Here is a 15,191-nt window from a genome sequence, read left to right as displayed (position 1 = left end):
ATCTACGTAGAAGCACACATATTCATACACATCCACACAAAATGTGAGCACATATTGTCTTTTTTCTCTCATACAAATATATAGACTCTCATTTTCTATTGTTCCCACATACAGCTCAAATAGGATTCAGACTGCACTGAGCCCCCCAGTTCTAATTGCCAGATGGGGGTGATCTTCATTGTGACTGCAGTGCAAACAATGAACCCTGTATGGAAATTAAGTTTCTGTTGGCAATTTTCAAGTTTAAATGGTATACAGGAATACTGAGGAAGTAAAGGTTAACCCTCCCCATGTGTTGCAACCCTCCTCTCTCAAAAATCCCCCCCCAACTTAGGTTTGCCAACAATCTCCCACTGGAGTTATTTGTACGGTAGCCATTCATTGCCCAGTGTTTCTCTCCACACCTTTTAGAAGTACTGTTAGGTATCAATATGTGCTATGAGATGTATTCATACATGTATGATTAAGCAATCAGTCAACAAACAGCCTGTCCATGAAGTATCCTGTGAACCAGTGTTAGAAACTCATATATATATAGGCTAATTACCAAATGGCACCTTAAACCTGGGGTATTGTCACCACAACGGAATGTCTGGGCGCCATTTCCCCCTCAGTGGAATTTATTGTTGTTGTTATTCAATTCATTTATATACTTTATGTGTCAATGAGAAAATCTCAAAGCAGTTTGCAACACACTGAAACATCAAATAAGCAATCCAGAATAAAACAAATTCAAATCTCAAGGAAAAATATTTCAAATCCTTCTCAAAGTACATTTTGCTTTCCCCATATTTATTTATTTACCTACTTAATTTATATAGCTGTCCCATAGCAGATACTTCTGACTGTAGGAAGTCAGTGTGGTGTAGTGATTAGAGTGTCTAACTAGGGCCTGGGAAATCAGGATTTCAATTCTAGGTGACTTTGGGCCAGTTACAGCCTCCTAACCTACCTCACAGGGTTATTGTAGGGATTAACTGAAAGCAGGCTGAACCCCAGAAATGGAAACAAGAAGAAATTCCGATGAAAGAAGAATGGCAGATAAAATTAATGGACTATGCAGAACTGGACAAAATGACAGGAAGGATTTGAAATCTGTGGGATCAGAGATTTACAGAAGATTGGAAGAAGTATATGAATTATTTGAAGAGCAACTGTAATCAACAAATTACGCTAGCAGGACTACAAGAAGTTTTGTAAGGAGAAATATACAAAATGTTACAAAGTAGAAAAAGATAGAGATATTGGTTATGAGTCTGAAATGTAAGAGGGAAAATAAGAAATGCATACTAAGAGATTAGATTGGAAAATTTTCAGACAGGACTGATGGAAGTCAAAAAATTGAATAAGATGTAAAAGCATGTTTAATTACTGTTGAAAATGATATGTTAAAAAAACTAATAAAAAATTATAATAATAATAAAAAAGAAAGCAGGGTGAACCATACTCCTTGGAGAAAAAGGTGGGATATAAATGCAATAAATAAGCTCTTCTGCTTACGTGCTTAAGAAAGCTGGAGGGGACAGCTAGAAGGAGATGTCAGTCATCAATCTGGCATCCAGAAATCTCTATGTGGTCGCAATTGGACCTGTGCCAGTCACAAAACACTCTTGGTGCCTGACAAATTTCCAACACTGCTGTGAACCTAAATTTTCACAAACGATGAGATCACCTTCTTCCAGTTATGCTAGCTTTTCACATGTTAGAAGGTTGGTAGGGTTTTGTTTGTTTGTTTGCTTGCTTGCTTGCTTGCTTTGCCTGGAATGAACTACTCTAGACAGGACAGTGCAGAAGTATTATTTCTGCAATTTTAAAATCAACCCCAGTTCCTCAAATGGAGAACCAGAAAGCCTGTGAATTCAATCTGCTTCTAAACTGATGACCATAACCCCAAGCTACAGCATTATAAGGAGATTTTGCTTTAAAAGTAGTTTAAAATTTAAATGATATTAACATGTTTCAGTAATTTAAAAATATCTCTTCTAGGGTAAACCCAAATCCCAGTTTACCTAAGTGTTCATTTGTAAAAGAATTAAGAGAGGTTCTAGGGTGCTTTACCATGTAAAGACTGTAGAAAATCTCTACAAAATGGACTGCTATATTTCATCATTATCTTGCTATGCTGAAATATGAAACAAAAGAAAAAGACTGGTTATAAACCCTTCCTGGAAGTTTTGGGATCACAGCAGACTCTTAAAAGAGAAGATCAAAGCTTCTGCTTTCTGAAAGCTGTTCTACATGTCATTCTCTGCATATTTCTATAGTGTGGGAAATGTGTTTGAATTACACTGCATCAAGACACTTTATGTTTTAATAAAGATAATACCTCCCGTTAGCCCCAAGCAGTCAGAGAAGTTGCATCACTGTGGGACCTAAATAATACTAGAATGAAGGCTCAGCTATCTTGTTCCATTGCTGACTTTGGTAGATTTCCCCTTGCTCAATTGCAGGGGAAATGACACACTTCTAGATATACCTTGAAATCCATTTTATACCCCAAGTAAAAAGTGGTGAGAAGAAGCACAAGTTTACTTTTTTTTAAAGTTAAGTATTATGCTATGTTTTTAATTTTCAGGAATACTCTAAAATATACAATTGTACATTTGGTTTTAAATAGTTCATGATGCAAGGCACGCCCAAGGGGACACTAAAAACAGTCCATTTCTACCCCACACCCAAGAACTTGGGGAGGAGTCCAATGGACCTTTACTAGCCCCAGAGCCCAGGCAGGAGATTAAACAATCCTCTTGCAATTATTCAACCTTGACAGATGAGGTACAAGTGGAAGAATGGCATTGCTGGGCAGGTGTGGTTAAGACCAGTGGGAGAAGAAACCAGAATAGTGTCCTAGATATTCCTGAGGAAGATTAAAAGGTAGTCCACAATGTTTCTGGGGAGAGCGCTCACATGAATAGCAACAGCAGTAAGGCCTGACCTGAATGCCTTGGAGGGAAAGCCTGCCTGATGACCACAAGAGACATTAGCAAAAAGCAAGAGAGCTCTTCTGTCTGCTAGGGAATATTTATTTCCCCCTAGCACCAGCTATTTTCCCCAAATGAAAAGAGTACCAATTTACCAGGGCAGGCCATCCTGGGAATGGAGAAGGTGACTTACCTAGAAAGCCCATCTTAATACTGGAGTTATTGGAGAAGAAGCACAATGAGGCAGAAGGAGTCTCCAAGAAATATCTGGTACTTGCACCTTGCAGGTTCTCTACCTGAGGGCATGTTCCAGTTGGCAGGGTGGGTGCCTAAGTCAGATAATTATGTTCTTTGCCCCAAGACCCACATGGTCTAAATGGTTTGGGGATCCATGAAATAAAAATTGCCCTAAATTTAGGCACTGAACTACCAGTTATACCCATTGGCCTAAAATTTGTGTTAGAAACTCAGGTATGTAAGCTATTCGCCAAATGGCACCTTAAACCTTGGCTGAGGTTGCCACAACGGAATGTCTAGGCACCAGGTTTCAAAGCAAAAAATGAATCGTGTATATTATCAACATTAACATATTTAACAATTCAGTCGCGCATTTTACCAATTACAGTAACCTTTCCCCCCCAAAAAACATATGAACTAATACTGCAAGGGGGGGCAGGGAGGGAGTGGGAGAAACATCTTTTGGGGTGCCCTGGCCGGCCCAGCATGGCTGCTCCGAGGCACCCAGCAACCGCCTCATGAAAGACAGGAGCATGGGGCTGGGTGAGCTTGCACGTGTAGGCATGAGGGCGAATGCACTTCCTCCTCTTTATCCCTAGGCACATTTGCTTGGAAGTGAGCCCCACCTCGTTGAGAGGGGCTTTCTTACCCTTAAGAAAGTGTGCCTAGGACTGCAGCTCTCACAGCAGTGCTGAAGCAAAGTTTGCTGCTATGTGAGTCATCTGGCTTGTGCGACAGTGCAGAAGCACAAGACATGTGTCTTTGGCTGCATCCGAGTCACCTGGCTTGCCTGGCAGTGCCACAGTGCCATCAGCCAAGTGGAGATGTCAGTCACCAACCTGGCATTCAGAAATTTCCATGTGGTCGCAACTGAACTTGCACCAGTTGCAAAACGTGCCTGGCACCTGGAGAATTCCAAACACTGACTAAGATAACTTCACATTTGTTGGCCACATGAACCCACGCCTGTGTATGGACTCTAAGGAGACAATGGGGGTAGGGGAAGCTTTGAGGTGCTTCTCCTCCAGCGGAATCACAAACATGTTTGCACACATAAAATGGCCAGATCCCTGGAAGACAAGAGGGGATGCATTCCGACAATCTCAAGCCCCACGCAAAGTCCACTACACCAGAACCAGGAAACCATGGTAAATGGCTTTAAAAACCAGAACTTTATATTCTAACTTATTTAGAAGTCATTAACATGGCTTACCAATCTGAACATAACACAGAGTTATAGGAAACTGAAGACATCCTGGCTTGTTTCCCAGATCACACAAAAAGAAGAGCGAAACATCTATGTGTCGTTACACAAGCCCTGTTCATATGTTGGCTTAAGATCTTTTAAATTATTATTTTCTGCCATTTATATTCCACCTACCGGTATATTTTTTCATAGAACCTAAGGTAGTGCATATGTAGTTCCTAGAGAATCTCCCATTCAGGCCTGTACCCAAACCAAACTTGCTTAGCTTCACCAAAGTGGTAGCCTTCAGACCATATATGTCTTGATACATGCAAAGATGTGATCACTGGACTATGGCCACGGACTCAACATCACTCCATGCAACCTGTCTTTATAGCTCCTTCTGCCAGCTAGTGTTCAAAAATGGTCTTATGCATGTTTGACTGGCTCCAGTACTGCTTATCTGCAGTAACTGAAAGGATCAATTAGCTTTGTCTCAGGCCATTTTCCTTTCATAGGCAGTAGTGAGCTAAAGCAGGGGCATACTGGGGTGTAGCCAGGGCAATTGCCCCAGGCACATTTTGGGCAGGGGGCACACTTCTCATGCCGCCCTCCTCAAACCAGCCTTGAGTGCCTTTGTGAGAATGGGATCTGATCAGGTCCCAGCCTTGCAAAGCCACTCAGGGAGGGCGGCATGAGAAGGAACCCAGCCTTGCAAAGGAAGGCATGGATGTGTCCATCTCACGTGCCCTCCTAGAGCTTAGCAAGGAGTGTTACTGTACATGGTGGGGTGTGGAGGGCAAATGGAGCCCGCTGCACCAGGCTAGTCATTGCTTTGGTGGCAAGGACTGGGCTGGCACAGCAGACTCCGTTTGCCCACTGTACCCCGCCATGGAAATATTCCTCGCAAAGCCACTTGGGGCGGGCACATCAGAAGGACCAACAGCCATGTGCCCTTCAAAACTGGAATTAATGGGCACATGGCTGTTGCTCTCTTCTTATTCTGCCTTCCTCTAGTGCTTCAGTGGTGATGGCTGGCCAGGCGCAGTGGGCTCCTATACCATCTTTATTCTTTTCCCTCATCTACTTTCCCCTTCCATTCAGTAAGTAAACAGACAACACAAGACCAGCCGCAATGGAGTGAGTCCAGCATAGGAACCAAGCAGGCTGCAAGACCATAAAAATGCAGGAGACTGCTGCAAAAAGATAGAGTTCTCCATCAGACCACTGGAAGCTAGTAAAATGTGTGTATTTAATTACAAGCCTGACACACACACACCTTTAATTTTGTTTTAAATATTTCAGGTACACACTTCCTTGGCCCACATTCATCTAACCCAGTGTGCTAGCAGAAGCCAGTCCAAGGGCAATGGGGCTTCCCCAAGTCTCCCTGCCCCCCAATCTGATCTACAGGATGAAGAAAACTCTCAACAGCATGTAGGGGGGAGGAGAGGAGGAATCATTCAGTCTGGCAAGCAGATATTATTATGCTGATGGAATGAACAGAAGAGTATGATGTTGAATTCCTCCCATTGCTTTTTCTGCAATATATTCCACAATATGGGAAAAATGTAGAACTGAGCATGCACTGTACACATTTAAAAAAAGATTAAGAGCATATTCCCTGCTCAACACACAATCACTCACCATTCATATACAAAAATGTCACCAGAGATAAGAACATTTATTTAGCAAAGAAAAAAAGAACCTTAAAGAGGCAGAACATTATATATACATATATGCAAACATTTTCAATCAATTTTGAAAACTATGTAAGCATCTCTATTATCAATATGAGTTAATATTTGTTTTGTTCTTGCTCTGTTAAGCCACATGTACTCCCATTAACAAAGAAAGAACCAGGAAAAGGTGACATCAGGCTGAAGCAATGCATGAAGGGATGGCTGTATCCCACAGCAACAGAATTAAGTAACTGGAATCAGCAACAATAACCACAGAACATCACAAAACCAGTTGACCTATATTGCAGCACTCTACACTGTCCCTGGGTGACCCCATTACATCCCACAGCTTTCAGAACCACCTGTACTTGACATCCAAAACTTTTTCCTTTCATCTAGTCTCTCATGTCCAAGTGCCCCTTTGATTTTTTCACTTGGATGCTTTGTTGTCATTACAAACTCAATATGCCCATGAATGAGCTTATCTTTTCTCCTAAGCCCCCCTCTTCTTATCCACTGACATCATCCACCCCGTGGGAAAGGCACAGTCATGATTTTTATCCTTCATCTGCTCATTCCTTCAACTCCCACATTCAATCCATCACCAAATAGTAACAATTTCCCCTTTCACAAAATTACATGATTGATGGTCTATGAGGTTTCATAGGGATCCAACTATCATGGAGGCAAAGAGAACCTCGCAGGTGGTGGCATCTTCACATATCTGAGACATTCACGCCTTGGGTTCCACCACCCTCAGCGATCCAAAGGTCTACCATTTCCCCACATAACTCTGCCCTTTCTCCCTTGCTGCCCCATTATACCTGGAACTGCATCCAGTAACGTTCTCTAATGCCACCTCTTCTTTCATATTCCTCTATAAAACCCACATTCTCCATTAAGGCTTTCACACAATATAAAAACATAAAAACAAACAATAAAATTTAGTTGGTGGTCCAACTTCATTTTGTAACCTCTATTATTCTGGGAATCCTCAGTTTATCAGTTTGCTTTTTTGGTCTGCTCTTATTTCAAATAATAAAATGTTTATTTTTTTCAGAAATTGACTAAGCATATAAGCATAGATAAGTCTTACGGCTGTATGTTGATATGAAAACCAACAGAGTTTTAGGACTTGTTAAAAATATCTCCGCATTACCCGCTTGTACTAAAATGCCTTCCAGTTTCTTAGCCTCAGTTCTTCACTTTTAAATTTAGTTGCTATTAATATGATTGAGGAGAAACGAGAATCATTTATATTGATTGTAATGCAGTGAAAATGTGAATTAAACATGATATACTGAATAATGACTTGTCTTGGGGTGAATAAAGATGACTGCCTTACCTTGTGAGAAATGTGGGTGACTTTGCTCAGATTACTATTCTCCTAATTTTATACTGTATATAGTGCCATGTACAAGGATGACAGTGTATAAATAATAACTTGCAAATAATGAGACGATGGATTGCTGTTCCACTGACTTTTCCTCTGTGAGATGAGTGGCAGGGGAACATATTGAACTTACATGTAACTTTGTCTCACTAGGTTTGGAACTAGGTGATTGCTGTAAACCACGGATATATTTTCCTGATACAGCAATATATAAATATTTTTATAAATAAAATACATTATAACTAAATATACCTGCAAGAGAAGATTGTGGCGATTAGTACCCAAAAACATATAGCTGTTGGTTGCCAAAAAAGAACCATATCACCATACTTCCAGTTCTGCCACTTTTCCCCCTGCCTATTAGATACCTAATTTGTGTGGTGTTTCAATTTAGATAGAAAATGTTCTTGGCTTAAAGGGGTATGAATCAACATTATCCTGTCTCTGGGAAATAATTCTAGTTTAAGTTTTTGATTCAGCCTAATTAAGTGTGTTATCTTCAATGACTTTCCACAAGCTAGGAAAATACACACATCTACATTTGGCCAGATTACAGTGGTACCTCAGGTTAAGTACTTAATTTGTTCCGGAGGTCTGTTCTTAACCTGAAACTATTCTTAACCTGAAGCACCACTTTAGCTAATGGGGCCTCCTGCTGCTGCCACGCCAGCCGGAGCACGATTTCTGTTCTCATCCTGAAGCAAAGTTCTTAACCTGAAGCACTATTACTGGGTTAGCGTAGTGTGTAACCTGAAGCGTATGTAACCTGAAGCATATGTAACCCGAGGTACCACTGTATACTAAAAAGTTTGTTATTGAAAATAATAACCTTAGGATAGGTGGAATTATGCTCCAAGTCCAAAGAAAAGTATGTGAGAGCACATAATCACCAGATGAAATAATGTTTTTAAACTGTAATTGTTTTTAGAATGTTTTTATTTTTATCTTTATTTTAAATTGTGGATGTATTGACTGAACTGAGCTCTTTTGAGAGGAAGGATGGGCTATACAGTTTTAAAATAAAATTAAATAAATAAATAAATAAATAATGGCGTTTCATTGTTAAAAATAAACAGATCATAGCCTGGTCAGAGCCTGAACTGGAAACTGCATAGGATAGTTGCTCTAGATTTTTCAAGGTAAAGTAAGATGTGTAAATACAAATACTTGGATCCATCTATGGAACCAAGCATTTCATAGATCACATTGGAAAACTTTATTTATTTGAGGCATTTATATCCTACAGTTCAGCTACCAAGGCCCCAGAGCAACCTACAAATCAATAAAAAACACCCAACATAATTCCTATGTTCAGGCTTACAATGTTAAAATGCATGACACAAGTAGAAAAAAAGAATGGGGAGTGAAGAGAAAAACAAGCAAGCAAAAAAAATTGTATTATAAATTTACGAAGTTCTTATAATAGCCAGCTCAGATGGAAATGGGCTGTTTACCCTTAAAAAAAAAGACCTTATCAAGTACCTAAAAAATAGTCTGATAACTCAACCTTTCTTTAAGGGGTTTTATAGCAGCTGGAAGCTGTTGATCCTATGATTCCTCCTCTCACTGCTGCCCCTCCTTAAATCTACTCTGCAGTATGGAGACCCATCACAGCAGATTTGAGGGAATGGCATAGAGGCTACAAGGGGTGGAGGGATTAGAAAAACTTGGCTTTCCTCCCCATTGAATGAGACAGCATTGAATGTCACCCAAAGTTATTCACAGACTTTCAGTTTTCTCCAAACTGGGTGAATGGGCAGTAAAATGGCAAATGCAAATCAACAGATGCAAATATAAAGAGATGCACACTGGGGTAAAAAAATATAATTTCACATAAACACTATTGGAATCTAAACTGGTGGTGACTGACCAGGAACAAGACCTTGGGGTCGCAGTGGGCAGTTTGATGAAGATGTTGACTCGGTGTGTGGTAACTGTGAAATGTGAATTACATGATAGGTTAAAAAAATGGTAAAGGTAAAGGACCCCTGGACAGTTAAGTCCAGTCTAATTCAACTATGAGGTTGCGTTTTCCGGCCAAAGGAGCTGGCATTTGTCCGCAGACAGCTTTCCGGGTCATGTGGCCAGCATGACTAAACCACTTCTGATGCAACGGAAACACCAACATAGGGATCAATATATGATAGGAATCAATAGGGGTTGAAAATAAAACTGCCAGTGTCATGATGCTGTGAGGTCTATGCTGTGACTATACTCGGAATGCTGTGCACAGTTCTGGTTGCCTTGCTGCAAAAATGATACTGTAGAGCTACAGAAGGTTCAGAAAAGAGCAAATAAAGTGATTAAGGGACTGGAGCAATCCCCCTACATAGAAAGGTGATAACATCTGCAACTGTTTGGTTTAGGAAAAATGGGAAGCAGGGAGACATAATGAATAAAACTATGTATGGTGTAGCAAATTGGACAGGGAGATGCTTTTCTCCCTCTCATAATTAAAAAACCCAGGACCATCCAATTATGCTGACTGCTGGAAGATGTAGGATGCACAAAAGAATGTCTTCAGACAGTGCATAGTTAAACCATGAAATTCACTCCCACAAGAGGAAGTGATAGCCCTACCTACTATATGTTCTACCTCCACTGTCAGAGGCAGTATGCTTTCAAATGCTAGGAATCACAAGTGGCGAGAGTGCTTTGGGGCTTCCCACAGGCATCTGGTTAGCCACCATAAGAACACAATGCTGGACCAGGTGGGTCTTTGGACTGATTGAACAGGACTTCTATTATGTTTAAACCATCAGGAGTGCTCTGATGGTGTTTCCTGCTTGGCAGGGGGTTGGACTCGATGGCCCTTGTGGTCTATTCCAACTCTATGATTCTATGATTCTAAGCTGATTTATCCGACAATGTATTCATAGATTTTGCGAAATACATTTAAAAGAATTTTGGAATTAGACTCATTTTATTGATTCAGTATAGGACTCCATTTGTTTTTATCCTTGTTAGATATTGTAGAAATTTACCACTAATTAAATGTTGGGGTTTGTGAATGAATGCACATCAGAAAGTTCTTGAGTGGTAATAGGATATAGCATATTCATAGAATATAAATCTGGACTCTAAAGACTAGTTAGTGAATTACTTTCTTCAGCAGAGCTGTTAAACTGTCTGACTTTTCTAGACATTACTGAATCTGTAGGTGCCAGGGATTCTCCCATCATATGTAAAACGCTGGCTAGATTGCCCATAAGAACTTCCCCAGTCTATAATTAATACCAAATTTACTCTCAGGTCAAAACTGAAGACAATTGCTATTCCTTTTAGCAAGCACAATAAATGTCTCAAATTTTGCCAAGAAATCATCCCATAGAAAAACCATGTATTTTTTGCAGACTTGATTGAATATGGAATAGTTTATTACGCTTGTAAAGTTTAAACGTAGAAATATGGGTTTCAAATATCAATTCTACAGAGGAAACAGCTTATGAACTACCAATGACATGCATAGTGGACATTAATCTGAAGCACCAATGATTTAGCCCAAGGCCAGCCTGCTGCAATCAAATGTTCTACATCAATCATTTTAGTTCAATATCCCCCCACGGAAAGCCCTTTTAAAGACTTAAAATTAGTACTGCTGAAATCTTAAGCACGTATACCCAGAAATAAGCACTACCAAGCTCATTGAGATTTACTCCTAGGTAAATCAACCAACATTTAAATCATGCTTGAAAAACAAATATGCAGTGCAATCCTACATGTAACTTGCCTAGAAGACTGAATAACCCTTCACATTTAACCACTCCTTTTTTTTAACCAAATAGGATTAAGATGATAGATAGATAGATAGATAGATAGATAGATAGATACAGATATTTTAGAGGTTTTGTAATCATTGGCTTCCTGTACCTGAGAAAATTGCTCTCTTAATTCTAAAATTTTATTTGAAGGACCCAAATAATTTCACCTGTTCTTTTAATATAATTCTTTTGAAACATTCCTAAAGCAAATTTATTTGTCCACTTGAAAAAATTAGAGGAAAATGAAGTTAGTTTGGTATTTCAGCTGGTAACTGAGGGTAGGAAGACATACAGTCCTTCTAGATTTCTGTCAGTGAAATTTTAGGCATATCTCTACTCAGAAGTATGCACCATTGAGTTAAACTGGAATTATTCCCAGGAAGCAGGTATAAAAACTGGGTTGCAGTTTAAAACTGGTTGAAAATATGTACAAGGAATAAAAATTAAACATATAACATAGGCTCAACTCAGAGCTCTTTCATCCTTTATCACCCGAGAAAGTTTATGCCAGTATCAAGCTTCCACACATGTCCAAAAGATGAATAATATACCCGATATGTTGTTTGCAATGAGCAAAGCTCATAAAAACAAAATTGCTCAAGATAGTCAGAACACAAAATAATTCTGCATCAGTCTTTCTGCTTACATTCTGTACTTTTTTCTCTGCCAATACTGACAGATTGTGGGGTTTTTTCAACCCAGACATACATTGTTTCACGTAGTGTGAAACAATATGTATTACATACTTCAGTCAATGAAGAACCATTGACCACACTTATGGCTGTGAACAAAGATTTCATACACGGCAAGCCAACAGTTTCTGAAGTGCAGGAGGTGCGTTGGAAAAATATGAATGGTGACAAATATCATAATAAAATAAAATGTCATCCTAACTACTAGATTGTGCTAATCTGCCCCAATAAAATATAGGAAGATAAATAGATTCACTAGATCAGCGTCTGAAAACTGAAACAATTTCCAGGAGCATGATGCAGACATTTTAAAAAGATAAGCCTTAACAGTGGCCAGCCGCACCCCCTTCCCTGTAGGCAAAACTACTAGCGTGGATGCAATCTCTAGAACCAATTAAGTCAAATTATTGAAATGTACTCTGATTTATTCACATGGCCTTCACTGGCACCAAATTGGTTTAAATCCAGGTAATCCGGCTTAATTCGTTTGCAGATCATGCTGTACTGCTACACCCACACTGGCTACTTACCAGCCGCAGTGCTGAGTAGTAAGGTGGCAGTGGAGAAAAGGAGCAATAGCAAAAGGTGCTGCAGCAAGGCGGTCATATTTGAAGAAATCCAGGAGGGTGGATGACGATGTGTAGAATAATTTTCTTTTAAAATGCCAGCAGGAGGAAATCTCCAGTCTCCAAAGAGCCTTAACCCTCTTGGTTTACAATCCAGTCTGAAAGGGCAAATGGCAGATGAGAGGAGCAGCCTGACCTCTTACTCCATTACACGGATCTGTCTTCATGTTTCAGGGCTCGCCTCCCAATCGGCAGATGAAGAGTTTTTGGTTCTCAAGCGAACAGACGTGTCCTTTCCCTCCAGCCGGCGGTCATCTTTCGCATACTATATATATATAAAAACCAGGCTTACTTCCCACGCTTCTTCGCAATATCAAAGCACCGCACACGTTGCACAGCAATCATATCCGAGAGGTGTGGAGAGGACGAAACCAAAAAGACCCACGATTGTCACCTTACAAGCAGCTTCCTCGATCCCCCCAAAGGCAGACACGGGCAGGCATTTAAAAGGCCGAGGTATGAGGAAACCAAACAAAAAAACGCAATTTCTCTCTGCCGTCGTCTCTTTCCTGAAGTGTTCTTTCCAGTCACTTGACGTTTAAAAACAACAAGGCGTCGTCGTCTTCGACGTGAGGGGTTTTAACGGCGTCTCTCCCCATGACGAGTCTTTGGAAAGAAGAAAGAGAGAGAGAGAAAAATCGTCAGGATCCGCTCCTTTAGCCTTACACGAAGGGGGGAAAATAATAATTGACGGGAGAAAGGGAAATATTCGTGGCGTTTCTCTGGAAAGGGCGCCAGTAATGAGGGTCTCCCCCCCCCCCCACCAGCAGCCCCGAAGGAAAGAGAGGCCTTCTTTCCTCAGCCCACCCCGACCCCCAATACTGGAAAAGGTAAGGGAGGGCGGCGAAGGAGGGCGCCCCCTTTTCCTCCCCTCACTTCACAAAGGCTTCCCCCCTTCCTTCCCTCAGCGCCGGCCAAGCCCTCCTGCCGCCCTCCCCTCACACACACACACGGTCTCGCCTGCCCTGCCTTCGGGGGCGCCTCGCTCGCGCCTCGGCCCTCGGTGAGAAGCGCGTTTCTCACGCCACGGCGCGTCGCCTCCCTGTCTCCGGTCGGCTCGGGGCTCGGCTGGCAGCTGCTCCCTCTTTCCCCCCTCAGACCAGACACAAAGGGGAGTCGCTGCTCCAACTGCCAGTCTGAAGCGCCCGGCCCGCGGGCGCCACCGTGCCCCGCCCCGCCCCTCATTGGCCGGGAGCCGACGCGGCCCCGCCTTTGCGACGTCGACGTCCTCTCCCCCCCCCAACAAGCCCCTCTTTCTCTCGTTTCTCTCTCTCTCTCTCCCACCGAAGGTTCTGATCCGCTCGCGGTTGGGAAGCGGCGGTCATAGAGAGGCGGCGCTCCTCCCGGCAGAGCGGCCCCCTGAGGGACGGAGGTGAGAAGGTGTTGACGGAGGCCTTTCCGCGCCGCCATGTTGCGGAGGCTCGCCAGACGGGCGGCCCGGCGAGAGGGGGAGCTGCTCGCGCCTCTCCCCTCTCTTTCTGGCCGCCGCTGTCGCTGTGGGAAGGCGCCTCCCGCGGCCCTTCGGCGCTCCGCCTGACGCCGCTCTCCCGGTGGACTCTCTCCCTCCCAGCTTTTTATATTTTATATTATTTTATTTTATTTTTTCAATATTTTTTTCATTAGATTTTCCACAGTGATAACACAAACCACAAAGCAAAATGATACACAAAAACAGAAAAAGAAAAAAAGGGGGAACAATAAACAGATAAACAATAACAACAAACAATTCTTCACAAATCCAACCTTTTAAACATCAGATAAACAATAACAACAAACTTAATTCTTCACAAATTCAACCTTTTTTTTTTTAAAGATATTTATTAAGGTTTTAGACAATAAAACAAACTTCACATTCACAACCAAAAAGAAACAACACCATCACAATCAATCAAAAAAGCCAAAAAAAGAAAAAAAGAACAATAAAAAACCCCCATACAAGTTAGAAGAAAAAAAGACATGAAAAAAAAGAAGACACAAATTCAACCTTTTAAACATCTTGGTTGACTTCCTCAAATCCCTCCCTTCTGAGTTTCCTCGTAATTAAAAGTAGCAGCTTTCCAATATCATTATTAAACTAAAACAATTTCCAATTATAGTCCATCTTACTCACTTTTCTTAACATTCCAAATCCCATTTATTTAATTATAACTTCGTTTAATCCTAGGCCTATTTGTTTCAAGTAATTTCTAATTTTTTATATCACAATAGTTACTCAAATAGACCTTAAATTTCCTCCAGTCCTCTTGAAACTCCTCTTTCTGGTTGTGGATTCTTCCAGTCAGATCAGCTAGCTCCAAAAAGTCCATCATCTTCATCTGCCAATGTTGATCTTTTCTGTGAGCCGCCCCGAGACCTCCAGGTATAGGGTGGTATATAAATTCAATTAATAATAATAATAATCAGATCTTAATTACCGCCTTATTCCTGATGTACATCTTCACTCACCTGCTCTTCCTTTGAGGGGTAGGTGCCAAATTGCATACCATAACAACATTTCTCCGATGAAAATAGGGATATCCTATTCCATAATAATGTTATTAGTTATACCCTGCCCATTTGACTGGGTTGCCCAAGCCACTCTGGGAGGCTTCCAACATACATAAAAACATCATAAAACTTTTTTTTTTTTTTTTAAACTTCCCTACACAGGGCTGCCTCCAAATGTCTGCTAAAGGTTGTATAGTTACTAATCT

The 15,191-nt window shown here is 41.2% G+C and overlaps 1 protein-coding gene across 4 annotated transcripts in view; it reads right to left on the bottom strand.

Annotated features, from left to right (window-relative positions):
• Positions 1-13,939, bottom strand: part of BMPR2 (bone morphogenetic protein receptor type 2) — an 84,465-nt gene extending 70,526 nt beyond the window's left edge. Inside the window, exons 1-2 of one of the 4 annotated variants that reach the window (XM_028701668.2) lie at positions 13,783-13,939; positions 12,403-13,104 (exon numbers count right to left, since the gene is read on the bottom strand). In XM_028701668.2, the coding sequence (XP_028557501.2) occupies positions 12,403-12,478 (76 nt within the window). In that variant the 5' untranslated portion in view covers positions 12,479-13,104; positions 13,783-13,939. Of the gene's footprint in view, positions 1-12,402; positions 13,105-13,448; positions 13,673-13,782 lie in introns of those variants that run through there. The other 3 variants (XM_077918088.1, XM_077918093.1, XM_077918081.1) reach the window with 3 other exon arrangements.
• Positions 13,940-15,191: the final 1,252 nt, after the last annotated feature.

Source organism: Podarcis muralis, chromosome 1 (genome assembly GCF_964188315.1).
Source record: "Podarcis muralis chromosome 1, rPodMur119.hap1.1, whole genome shotgun sequence".
Classification (NCBI taxonomy): Eukaryota; Metazoa; Chordata; class Lepidosauria; order Squamata; family Lacertidae; genus Podarcis; species Podarcis muralis.
This window is presented reverse-complemented; position numbering and strand designations above follow the sequence as displayed.